The sequence below is a fragment of the Rhamphochromis sp. 'chilingali' genome (assembly GCF_963969265.1).
Source record: "Rhamphochromis sp. 'chilingali' genome assembly, chromosome: 10".
Lineage (NCBI taxonomy): Eukaryota > Metazoa > Chordata > Actinopteri > Cichliformes > Cichlidae > Rhamphochromis > Rhamphochromis sp. 'chilingali'.
The window spans coordinates 13882046-13895538 of NC_137937.1; the positions used below are offsets into that span (position 1 = coordinate 13882046).

The 13493-nt window shown below is 40.1% G+C and overlaps 1 protein-coding gene across 2 annotated transcripts in view; it reads right to left on the reverse strand.

The window, feature by feature from the left end:
* Positions 1–2438: 2438 nt before the first annotated feature.
* grk5l (G protein-coupled receptor kinase 5 like) overlaps positions 2439–13493 on the reverse strand; it is a 28083-nt gene continuing 17028 nt past the window's right edge. Inside the window, exons 2-16 of one of the 2 annotated variants that reach the window (XM_080895268.1) lie at positions 13196–13291; positions 12956–13068; positions 7237–7314; positions 6854–6951; positions 6617–6709; positions 4919–4982; positions 4685–4825; positions 4418–4608; positions 4222–4259; positions 3941–4030; positions 3650–3858; positions 3427–3564; positions 3017–3154; positions 2774–2905; positions 2439–2686 (exon numbers count right to left, since the gene is read on the reverse strand). In XM_080895268.1, the coding sequence (XP_080751394.1) occupies positions 2603–2686; positions 2774–2905; positions 3017–3154; positions 3427–3564; positions 3650–3858; positions 3941–4030; positions 4222–4259; positions 4418–4608; positions 4685–4825; positions 4919–4982; positions 6617–6709; positions 6854–6951; positions 7237–7314; positions 12956–13068; positions 13196–13291 (1703 nt within the window). In that variant the 3' untranslated portion in view covers positions 2439–2602. Of the gene's footprint in view, positions 2906–3016; positions 3155–3426; positions 3565–3649; positions 3859–3940; positions 4031–4221; positions 4260–4417; positions 4609–4684; positions 4826–4918; positions 4983–6616; positions 6710–6853; positions 6952–7236; positions 7315–12955; positions 13069–13195; positions 13292–13493 lie in introns of both variants that reach the window. The other variant, XM_080895267.1, reaches the window with a different exon arrangement.

Consider the following 13493-nt stretch of genomic DNA (forward strand, 5'->3'; position numbering starts at 1 on the left):
TTTTGTTAATTTACTGTAGACTCACAAATAGTGGAAGAAAAAACAAGAACTTTCCCAGTATTTGATTGTTTACCTGTTAGTTAATTACTGCACTGGGCAGTCTTAATCAATAACGCACTAAAGCTATAAAAGTTAAAAATCTATGCACTACTTTCCAGAAGTGTCCAGTTGACCAGGTTTGGAGTCTTCGCCTGGCTGATTCTGACCCCTGGCCTTATATTTGACACTGGTGCCCTAAATGACAACATTCTTACAGCATAGTAAAGTTGTACGAATGCAGTATATATCACAAAAAGAAAAAGTCTTTGCAACCAGCACAGAGCAGGCAGGGAAATAAATAGACAAACTGTAGAGTACTCAAACTATAATACAGAGTTTATTGGGACTTGAAGGACACAGTGGGTTTGGCTTTCACATGCACTCAGCACTTTGCTGTATATCACATTTAAGAAGGAAAATTCCCTCATTGATTCACTCCTCTCCATCCTTTTGCTCCTCCTTCCCTTCACTTCCAACAAACCATGTGAGTTTGTGTGTATTGGTGTTGACACGTTCCCCCAGCGAAGCAAACAGAGCATGACAGTCAGAGAATAAACAAAGTGCTGATATTTGTGTGGGCATTGTCTGAGAGCTCATGCTAACAAGGAGGCACTTCAGTCTGATTCAGATTTTTTTTTCATATCAAGTACGCAGAGGGAAAAAAAAAGGCTTGTGTGAGATTGGTAAGGACGATTAAAAAGTATTGCATGGACCAGCTTTCACTACCTCAAACAGGGAAAATACTACATTCTTAAATTAACAAGAGCCTGAACTCTTCCTCCCTTTTAACTGGCGGTGCTGCTGCGAGAAGGCCACTTCTATGCGCGGAGATCCTCTGGTGTCTCCCTCTCCTCCTCCTGGCTCTAGCATGACTGAACTGGACTCATTAAGGGAAAAAAAAATCAAAAGGCAAACCTTTCACATAGCTGTGTGTCCAACTGTAATCGAAGACACAGGGTATCAAGAGGAAGACCCTTTAGATTTGTGAGGCATTTTTGAAGAGCGAGTTGAGGGTAGGTGTAAGAGGGCTAAAACATAACATAACCTGAACAGCAAATGTCTATGCAGCAGTATCTTTTTACATGGACAAACAAAAAGGCATAGGGAGAACAAGAACACTTTAGTTTTGGATGTAGAAAAACAAACGTCATGTGACAATATCACGACAATAATGTGCCTTAATGATCAGAGGTAAAACATTTTCATTTGGTAACAAAACAGCATGACATTATTTGAAATTGTGCAACTTGGTCAGGCTGAGTGCATGTGTTCCTCTCCACTCTGTGGGGACTGTGCAGAAAATCTGAGCAAAACCGAACAAAACAAAAACAACAAAAAGAAAAAAAAAAGAAAAAGAAAAGAAGTAGAGTTCTGTTTCTGTACAGCATGTTAATTAGTTTGTCAAACTCCACATAATCTCAAATATAAAGTGACACTGTAAAATGAGGGAGGGGGGGACGTCTGCGTGTATATGATGGTAACATCAGTGGAATGAGGTATGCAAAAGCGAAAGGGATACAGCTGTCCATACTTACACTTGTCCATGCAATGAAAACACAACACGAGTCTCACAATTCTGAGGGTGCGCGTCGATCTGATTGTGTATGTACTGTATGCATGTATGTGTGCTTTAAGCGGTATGATATGTCTGCAGGCTCATATTTAGAGAAAGAAAAGTGTCGAAAAGGGATCACGCATTGTGATCCTCCTGTTGTTCCAAACAACGGCTAAAAAAAGCCTAAACAAAAAACCTTCAATAAAACCCCAAAATTCAACAATGACAACAGTATCACAAAACTAAACCGTAATCTTTGGCCTGAGTGTACGGCAAGGCAATGTACATTTATGTGTTGAGGTTGTTGAGGTGATGTGTTCTGAATGTTTAGGAGTGATCTGAGGTATGGCAGGTGAAAAAACATGTTAAAGTTGTGCAGATGGCGACACCTGGGGAGGCGGGGGCGGGTGCTGTCGATAGATGGAGAGATATCGGTACGAGATACAGGCCAGAAAGAAAGTACACGACTGAAAGTGACTGGAAAAAAAGATAATCTTTTCTTCTCTTTTTTGTCTCGAAAAACAAATAAACAAATAAACCAAAAAAAAAATAAAAATAAAAATTCACCAAGACCCCATCTTCGATTCCCTGTGGTGGTCTTTATTATACAGTGGATCCCCTGAATATTAGCTTGTTTTCTATCCTTTTTTTTTTGTTTAATTTCATCACTATCAGTGGCTCTGTTCTACAGTCCAACAATCCTGAGGGTAGGTAAGGTTTGTCTAAACATTTCCAAAAGTCTCTGCAACACTGACCATCCTACTTCAAATGCCCAGGACATTAGGGCATGGTCATCCCCCCTCCCCTCCCCTCCCCATCCCACCCCTCCCTCCCACCCAATGGACTGGCCATCAAGGCTTTTTAGACCGGCTGTTGCTCAGGCCCCAGCAGTGGACCAGTCAGCAGGAGGGAAGCCCTCGGTAGCTCCTTCCCTTTGCAAGGTATATGTGTGTGTGTGTATGTGTTCTGTGTTTGTGTATGTGGGGCGCCCACACAGACACGATGCCACTAGGGGGCAGAGTTGGACATGGAGTCCACAGAGTTTACGCTGGAAGACTGCACACGGCTGTTGGAAATGGACACCTCTGGGTGCTGCGGCAGAAAAAGAGAGATAGATTTGCGTGGGTTAATCGAAATTGGCTTTGCCTGCTTTCCAAATGCGCCTGTCCGTTCACTTACATGCCTCCTGAAGATCCTGTCCAGCAGGCTGCGTCGAGGTGGCTCTGGCGGCTGGTTCCAGTCCAAATCTGGAGATCTCATTCCATGTGGCCCAAACACATTCAAATCTCTGAAACACTCGGTTTCTATCATCTGGATAAGATGAGAATAAGAAGCAGAAAGAGGAAAATGTGTGAGCTTTCCCAGCAAGTTGCGAGAAGCGCACTGAGCGTTTAAAATGCCGTATGACATGAACGCGCTTACCTCATTCTGCCACGGGATGGAAACGCTGCCTGTAGAGAATTTGGAGTAGAAGTCATTGTCTGTTTGGTCCAAATTGACTCCCTTGACTGTGGAGAACTGCTCTATGTCCAAAACATCCTTACAGTACACTGCCCGAGGCTGAGAGAGGGCAATGACCATGAAAAAGATTGGGTTGAAGGGAAAAACAGAAAACAAGTTTATCTTAATAGATAATTTATCATCATGGAATTTTGGTTGCCGTTTCTGATTTTTTATTTAATTTTTTATGCTGGCTATTTTTGAATATTTCCACTGATATAACAAACTTAAAAAAAATGTCCTTACTGACGCAGGGAGTGTCAGTAAGGATACTTGGTTTTAGCAGTGAGTTTGATTTAAACCTCCAGTGCAGAAAAATATCAACAACTCACATCAGGCACAAAGGGAGGCTCCACCATTCCAGCCTCCATCCTCTTGAAGTTGATGTTTTTGAAGAACGAGTGGGCCTTGACGCCTGCTGCTCCATCCGCCTTGCACCCCAGCCTCTGCTTAGGGTCTTTGGTGAGCAGCTGGGTGAAGTAGAAGCAGAGATGAATCACTCAATTGTTCATCATTCATCTCTCGCTATACAAACATCTCTCCATCAAGCCTCACCATTCTACAGATGGCCTTGGTGTCCTCTGTAAACTTGTCGTTGTACTCCTCCTCTTCGTCCTGCACCCTCCTCTCCACTTCCTCCCGTTTCACTCGCTCTTTGCGGGCGCGGAAGGGCGATCGCCCGGCGGTCATCTCGTAAATGAGGCAGCCCAGTCCCCACCAATCAGGACTCATGGCGTACTTTTCGTTATTTATCACCTCCGGAGCTGTAGACCCAAGGGAGAAACTTAATGAAACTTGCACATTTTACCCTTCTCCTTTAAAAATGTTGACTACAGTGCTTCTTACCCATGTAGCCTACTGTCCCCACTCTGCCTCTAATGAGTTCTCCATCAGGCACTTTGATAGCCAGCCCCAAGTCAGAAATGCGAATGTGTCCTGCAACACAGAGTGTTAGTGAGGTGAGGTGAGGTAAGGTAGAACTGCTGATGTTATCCACATGTACCTGACAGGATCTTTGTGCACAACTAGCTGGCTGTAATTTATCATAAGATAAATGTGCAATTTAACATGCAAAATGCTGCATCGCAATATTTACGAATAAGAACTGCTGAAACTTCAAGACTCACCGTTGTCATCTAATAGGATATTCTCAGGTTTCAAATCCCTAAAGATGACACAGCATGCAAGTGTGTTAAAGCATAAAGTATCAGTTCACAACACACATTATTAAACAAAATGTTTTAAAAAACATTAACATTCAAAGGCTTTTCTCTTCTGACTGAATTACACCTTAAAATGCATTTAAGACTGTGTGAGATTTACCTGTAGACGATCGATTCCCTGTGCAAATGCTCGAGACCGCAGCAGATTTGAGCAGCGTAAAACTGGACCCTGTCTTTGTCGAAGCCAGGCGTGCCCATGTTGTAGATGTGAAACTTCAGGTCGCCGCCGTTCATGATGGTCAGCACCAGACACAGGGCGTCTTTGGTCTCATACGCGTACGCTAAGCTCACCTGGTTGAGGACAACAGTCATGCAGAAGCCGCAAGGCATCAACGCTGCACTTTATTCCTCTTAATTTTCTACTTACGACAAATCTACTGTTGACTTTCTCTAAAATCTGCTTCTCGTTGAGAGCCATGGACTCTCCTTTCCTCTTCTTTATCCTCTTCTTCTCAAGCTTCTTGCAGGCGTACATCTTCCCCGTTGCTCGAACCTGGCAGGCACATACCTGTGGATTAAAGACACCGTGTTATCTCACATTTCACTGTGAAATGGCAATACTTTTAATGTCAACATCAAAATTTATCTCCGGGTCTCTCACCTCTCCAAATCCCCCCTTTCCCAGCACTCGGTACTGTCTGAACGTGTCCTTAGTGATTGGTTGCCTGGAAAAACACAGGCACAGCAAAACCCATTAACAGATGTTCATAGTATTGATTAAGACAGGCATTATGTGCAGAACTCAATACCATCCTGAGTCTGTTTCCTGTATAGATGATGGAACCTCTTGTACATAATTTCACTTTCCAGACACGGATACAATCAAGGCTGCTCTGAAAGCCTGCTGTTTACTCCCAACTGCTGTTTATTTACATGCTATCTGCATAAAATATTATACTGTTTAGAATGAGGTGTAATTCTATCCAAGTCATTTCTTATCTGGAAAATTTACCTTCTTAACTTTTTAAATTATGGTTGCTGGGGCTGTCATGACATCTGACTTTCATTTCATGATTATCACAGAAAGTTCTAGATACAATATTATTGCAATATCATTGTATTCAATTCATGTCTCATTTTATTCATTGTGAAATGACTTTAAAGAAAAAAAATAACAACCCCAAAACCCAAAAGGTTGGGATTGTGTGCAAAATGTAAATAAAAACAGAATGCCACCACTTGGAATTTGGATAAAGCCATATTTTATTCACAACAGAACACAGAAAACCTATTTGATGGTTAAAATGGAGAAAAAAATGGAGCTCGTTTTCAATTTTACTGCAGCAACACGTCATTTTGCAACTAATTAGGTGATGTGGCAACAGGCCAGTAATATGATTGGGTATAAAAAGAGCATCAGTTTCTCAGTAAGTATATATAGGCAGAGGTTCGTTTTTTTTGACGATGCTGTTCCCTCATCAGACAATATTCCTCTCTAAAAAGTCCAGCAGCTGCTCTCCTCAACTCCTGAACGTTACAGGCTGTTGTTAAAAGAAGAGGGGGTGCTACACAGTGGTGAACACGGCCCTGTGCCAACTACATCAACATCAAAAGGAGCCAATAATTTTTCAGTTACATTCAGTTAGAGTTTTTCATTATTTGATATAATTTCTGTGTTCTATTGTCAATAAATTATGGATGGGATTTGCTAATAATTTAGTTTTATTTAGATTTTACACAGGATCCCAACTTTTTCCGAATGGTTGCTGCAAAAATGCAAAGTCCATGAGGGGTGATGACACAGTTATTTCCCAGACTATCAAATATCCATTACTAACATAATAGTGATATTTCGTTTGCAAATATCACAGTTATAGTCAATACAGACTTTGCATAATGCGGACTTTACTTATGTTGGGTTTTTCCTTATTTACCTGTCGCTGGAGTCTATGTTTGTCTCTTTTTAGGTTGTTTCTTTGACTCACTGAATCTTTACCACAACGTGATCTGGAGAACAGACAGCGGCTAATTTTTGTTTTAAAACTGTCAAACTCCACGCCAAAAATAATCAGACAAAAGAAGCACTGAATGAATGTGAGCTTATTTACCGTTATACACATCAACTTTTATCTCGACTTTAATTTTAACCTTGCTGTATTTATAGGGCAGTGATCTTTACTAGTCATTTTACAAATAAATGATATGTAATCCATATTATCTTGATTACTGATTATTCCCCACATTCACATCCCTGACTACAACTACTAAATTACATTTTATAAATGTCTGCATTCAGAATTTCAATGTGGTTTTTTTTCACAGATAAGAAATGGATATAAGCAAACAAAACCCAGCCAACCTCTCCAGCATCTTCCACTGTAGAAAGCGGTCAAAGTACATGCTGTTCTGGTAGTCTGCAAACGGAGCTCCACTCAGGTAGTCATGGACAGCCCTGGTGCAGCGCAAAAAAATAAAAAAAAAATAAAAAAAATCAGTTACCAAAACGCACGTTGTGGGATGAAAATGCAGAGACAAGGCAGAGACAAATTAGAGAGAGTCCTGCAAACAGGTGAGTGTGAATGAATGAGGAACTCACTTGCGGCAGTTGCTGAAGATCTCCTTACATGGACTCAGCTCGAGGTTCTCTCTGCACTGGTCTGCAAAAACCTCCGCTATGTCTACACGCTGAGGTGACTACATCAACACATGTAAACAGTAGCACACATACAGGAATGCGTCACTCTTTATTACACACACTACAAATTAAAGAGATAACATAAACGCCTGATCTAATTGACGATGAAGTAACAATACATTGACTTTTTAATGCGTACACTTGATTACTAAACCCATGCGGGCATCTTGGCGAACTTTAATTCTGCCGTCTGCTTGTCTGCTTACAAAGTTTTCTTTTGAAGCAAAGTGTGAAAAAAAAGAAGGCTCGAAAATTTTTAAAATGCATCAAATGAGGAAACTTACATTTTCTGATAGAAAGGCCTTGATGATCTGGCACCCTCTGCTTTTTCTTTTTTCATCAGGTGTTACCTCGTAGTCTTCCTAAACAAGAGAACAACTCAGTGTTGTTAACAAAACTCCTGTTATAGATTTGGGTTACATACTTTTATAGATGTGACAAAAGTATTAACGTGCACTTGATCGTCTGCAGTCAAGTAGTTATTTATCAGTGCCAATTTCAAACAAGGCAACTTATGTAATGAATATTTTCTAGACTATAAACAGTGGCATTTACATCACTTGATCAATTATTGGCTAATTTCAAAGTTCAGATGTAAAAGATGATGTTTAGTTTGTTGTGAAATTGTGAAACATTTCTTTAGACTTCTATAGATCTCAAATCTACAACAACAGACAGTATTTAGTAATGCAATGATTTATTGGATGGGGTGTTGTGAAACTGTCTTTCAATCTGACCTTTTATTAATTACTTCACTGACATTTGTAACAGCTTGATTGTTGACTTTCTGTAGCAGCAAACCATGACTACATGTTTTATTAACCACAAAGTCCCAGTGGACTTGGAAGACACCCACTATTCTTTTGCAGTTGTTGAATAACAGAATTTATTGGAATGAAAATAATAACTTCTCCCTTCCAGTCAAGCCAAGTCAAACCGATTTTTATCTCAAGCATCCCAAATCCCCAATTTACATCGACGAGATCTATAATCTGCGCAGGAGATTTGTTTAAAACAAGGAAATAAATTTCCCCTCAAACAAGTGCAGGAGGAAATGATGATAATAGAAAAACTAAACACAACTAAAGTGTTTTATAATCGTTCAACCAGAGAAAGTCAGCTGTGATAAATGACATGTTACTAAAATCCTTTTAAATTACACTGACGATGATTTAGAACTCGGACTAGAAGGCATTCAAACTGGATGCATAACTCCAATAGTGGAAAAAAAAAAAAGCCCCCCCCAAAAAACCAAATGTCTCTCGAATTTTTCCTGCTTTTTTCCTTTGAAAGACGAAACAGCTGCTGTGCGGTTACAGAAACACACACCTCTCACTCTCTGTATATCTGTGTTTCCCTGTCACTCTCACATAAACATATGCTGCTCTTGGCTCCGTGTTTGCACACATGCAGCTGATGACACTAACAGGTTGGGTCGTTACGCGGCGGACACACTGGACTTCTCGCAGGGGCAGTGACATGAAAAGCTCGCTGACGCATTTGGAAGCCGGCACTTTTAACCTCTCAAAAGCGGGAGGGGGAGGGCAACATGGCATCCATGCGGCATGCTGGCATGGCTGTTTCTATTAGTGGGCTTTTTCCAACATGGCCCTGTGTTGCCTGGCAACCACACAGTAAACACGGTGGGATTCCTTGAGGTCCTGCAGTGTCACAGTGTGTCACACCAGCGTCACCAGCTTTCCACTACAACACACATCAACGTATATATGATATGCACCGCGGAAGCACACATGAGCTCGAAGCTTAAGGAAAAAACTGGCTTTAAAAAACCACAGCATCACAGACACTACAGAATGAAACACGAAGAAGCCAACACTGTACGTAAACATGTAAGATTATGACTAAAAGTCACAGAGAACGAGAGAGAGCGCTGTGACTGCTGCCAAGTGTTGATTAACTGAGGCTTTGTTATCAGAGGTTTCAGAGAAACACACACACAGTAAATGAGCTGTCTGACTCCCACCGCTTGCTGGAGGAGCAGCCAAAGGGGAAAGAAGACGCCTCCTTAGCCTTTTGGAAGCAGAGTAGATCCAACACATACAAACACCTTCTCATGATGTAAGAGGAACCATTGGAACCACTTAAGTTGCACACACCGAAAAAACACATGCACAAACACTCCCTCCTCCTTTTGAACCGCTGTGCTCATACTTTCACACGGCTTACACGTTTTAAAAAAACCATACATAAAAGAACAACAATTACTGTAAATTGTAGATTACACTAATTACTGCACACTAGATTACACAATAACACTGTCTAGTAAACCTCATACCAGCAATGGACTGCAATGTTGTTTAATCACTTGTAATACAACCACCTGCCTGGTTGTAAACACCCTCAGACCTGAGTAATTGTCAAATGGGGTTCATAAAGCTGAGTTTGTCACATGGACTGTAGAATTAGCTCCAACACGTGTTTGGCTTGAGTGTAAGTGCTTTCCCCCTACACAGAGTGGGGGTGGCATGGAGGGGGTGATGGTCACTTTTAGGGCTGGGCGGTTAAAAGTGGGCAGAAAAGTGGAGAGACGGGGGTGCGCCGGGACTGGAAGGGGCTGGCGAGGGAAACAATGCGTCCTTTCTGCCCGTCACATGTCCGCTAAGATATTCTGGGCATAGATAGATAAAGACTTAAATGTGTCATGTGGGAGGTATTTTGTCTAGACGTGGACATGGGGTGGTAGGAGGCAAAAAGCTGGATAGATTGGGGATCTGGATGGTTGAATAATCACTACTCCATTTAATTGTGTCCTCTTGCTGTGTGACCCAGCAACACCGGCGTTTTTGCAGCCTGCCCTCTAATCAGAGTGAGTACACTAAAAAAGTTGATGAGTGTGTTTCCAGGACTGCATTTATCCAGCAATAAACACAATTTTTTTTCCTCCAGATACTCGCATCTGAGAACACGCTATCCATTACATAATTGATCACACGCAGGTTACAATAAAAGGGAACTGTACAACTTAACATTTTTAGTCTTTTATTTTAGATGAGCCTTTAATTCCATGCAAAAGAATTAAATAAAGGGTGGCGACCAGAAATAACCATTGATTTTTTTGGGCTGAAAGATGAATTCAAAATTATAGGTGATTATTTACTTGTAATGACGATTTGTAAGCACAAATCGTCATTACAAGATGATATAAAGTCGAAGTGCAAACTACTTCTCTCAAAACGTCACCTATAAAGTAGATGTAATATAATGCCTTTGAAATCCTTTCATGTTTAATAGAGATCTTCTAGGAAGAGAGTGGAATCTGACATTTTCCAGCATTTCTGACCATGTCCGGTGATACACAGCATGTGGACAGGGTTGCAGGCAAATAGTCAGGTACACACTGTTAGCCGCATGTCGTTAGCGTGAAAGCTCCACTTCCTGTGAGCGGTTATAAAGAGTTTGCCAAAGTAAACTGCAGGAGGACCACAACAAAATTCTAACAAGCCTAAACAGAAACTTACCCAGCTGAGCTTGGACATTTTAAAGAAGCTAACAAAATAAAAATGGCTATCCAGCAATCCAGAGCTCAAAGCTAGCCACAAGCTAGCAGCCTCAGCATGAGCAAAAGATTAAAGAAGTTACTGGGAAGATTATAGAGACAAGTGAAAAAGGGAAAAAGGTCATTCTCCTGTTATTTGGTGAAGTTAAAAACACACAGAATTATATGAGCAACTGACATTGGTTTTGTTGCACCTGCTTTTGTTTGGTAAGGTAAAATATATCAGGTAAAGGTGGATGTACAATAGGGGTGGGGGGAAAAATCGATACTGTGTAGTATCGTGATATTTTGTTTGCTAATAATGTATCGATACAGGGACAGCAGAAATCGATATTTTGTTACAAAAAAAGTTTTTGTGGACTGGAACATGCTCTGACTTCAGAGCATGTTGATCCTTTTTCTGAGCAAGAATCCTGACACTGTCCAAATGTGTTTAACTTTTTTTTTGGCAGCAATAAACATGACAGTTTACTTATTTTAATTTAAGACAAGTTTTATTTTAATTAAGTTTAAAACTTTTTTATTTAATGTAAAATTATATTTTGTTTTAATTTACTTTCAAATTCTTCAGTTGCTGAAGGGGCTGCATAGTTTTCATAAATTGCATAGTTCAGAATAGCTATAATTGTACCAGATGGTTGCATTCAGTTAAGTTGGACTAGACTGTAATACAAACCGTTCAGTTTGTCAACAATAAAACTGAATGAAATGAGAGAAAGACTGAGTGTGAGACTTTGATATTAGATAAAATGAATATTGATAAGGTTTACCTTTATGTACAGAATCTGAATATCGCAACATTTTTTTAAAGATTGCAATAATATCATATCGTGCGTTAAGTATTGTGATAATATCGTATCGTGGGATGTATGGTGATTCCCACCTCTAATGTACAACATCTGATTTTTGTTTATTTGTACATCTGTCCAGTAGCAGAGCACTTTACTTTCAGTTGTTTCAGTTTAAGATGATGCTGCAGCTTACCGTGGATTGGGTTATATTGTAAAGTTCAATGATTTCTTCACACTTTCTTCACAATATTGCAATCCGTGCATTTGTAGTTTATGTTTCTGAAAACTTTGTTTTACCTTTACCCATGAAAAGGATGTGACTGATTAGTTTGTCAAATCTAAAATGATCTGAAATGCAGAGACACTTTTCTTATTCTACTCTAATATGAGCTTCCACAAGACTGACTTTTAAGGGCCGGAGTGGATTATTCAAATGTAATTTCATGAAATAACGTAGCACACTAACATTTCACATTATGCTGTTTATTCAGTTCTGTGCAAATTCACACTTTTGAAAAGTTTAAAACTTGCTGTTTGAGAATCCCTCTAGTAAGCACTCCACTCCTAGAAAACTCAAACACCAAAATCATTATTAACATCCTCTGTAGGTGTCATGATGCGTGCTTCTGCCTGGGAAAAAAACAACCAAACAAAACTTGGATTTAACTAGGCAAATAAGTAAGAGCCCTCCATTGGACAACTACAGTTGCCAATGTGTTTCAGCTGGCTACAGGCTGTTTAACCCTAACTGCTGTAGTGGGTAGCTTCTCATTCCTTAAACAGCCTTGTTGGAAGACATGGTATTCCATGGTCATGGTAAAGACGTTACACTGTCTCAGAAGGGCTAAATTATTGGTCTGCATCTAGCAAAAAAAACAACTAACAACTGTAACTATTAAAACTGTTTTAATAAGTTTCATTAAAACTTGGTGAACCATCATCTCATAGAAAGAAATGTGGTCAAAAAAAAAAAAAATCATGACAATTTTGGTGAAATAAAATGACAACAAATCAAAAGCAAAAATCACAGCTATTTCTGACTGTAAAAGTAAAAGTATTTCCACTGAACTAAACAACTGTGTAGCCTAAAGAAAACCACTTATGAGTGAGGCTAAACAGACAGAAAGATCGGAGTAACGGAAAAAGGTCACACGGTCTGATGAATGATTCAATGTGATGGGCAAATCACGATGAGATGAACCCATAATGCCTAGTGCCTACCATACTACCCTGTAGGGAGCAGTGTTATGATCTGGGGAAGCACTGCTGCTACACGAGCAAGGTGCTTGTGGGTTCAAACCTGCCAACTAGCTGGAGCCTTTCTGTGTGGAGTTTATCAGTATTAATGCTTAACATTTTAAAAAAGGGTATAAAAAAATATTTCTAGGTGGGATCCTAGTGTTGGAATTCAACTGTATCAATGCAATGACACTGGATGTGTAAGTCAAAGCTTTAAATTGTGTTTCAAAGACACTCTGTGCAGCGGTAAGATGACAAAAACAACAAAAGTACACGTCAGACTAAAATCCTGTTGCGATAAGGTTCAGTTACAATCACTGGTTGAAGGTTGGTGTGATCTGTCACAAGGAGTTGATGGTTGACTTTTCTATTCCTTAGTTTTAAAAAAAAATATGATATTTTTAATGCAAATATAAAAAAGGGGTCGATGTAAGTCGTGTGTGCGTGCATGTTTACCATCGCATCCAGCAGCTGGATGCATCGCTGGAGTTTCGGTCTGGTCTCGCAGAAAAGACGGAAGAGAAGTCGTCCGATAGGCTGTTTCTCACAGATGCTGAAATATTCCCTGTCTGCAAAAGAAAAACAAACAAACAAACAAAAAAAAAACATAAAATGAACACAGACTTTAAATCGCAGCCTTTCCAACAAACAGTCAAACACACTCTCTTTAGATGAAGGAAGTGCACAAACACGTACCGATGCTGTTTCCCAGTTCAGTACACTGGCTTATATGGGGAAAACGAAGGATCTCCTTCCATTTTTTGCTCCTTCCTTTCCTTTTCCCTCCTCCACCTGTGGTGACAGGTAAAACAAGAGGTAAAAATGTTCAACTGAAAGAAATTAATAAAGTTGTCCACATTTATTTTCGTCAGTGAGGAGAAAATGAAGGCCCAATGGCTAAAAGAGAGGGGGGTTGTGTGTGGGCTCTCCCCTGAATGAAATCATAGTCTCAGTGTGTATATATAATTCATAGATTACGTCTCACTTCCTCCGT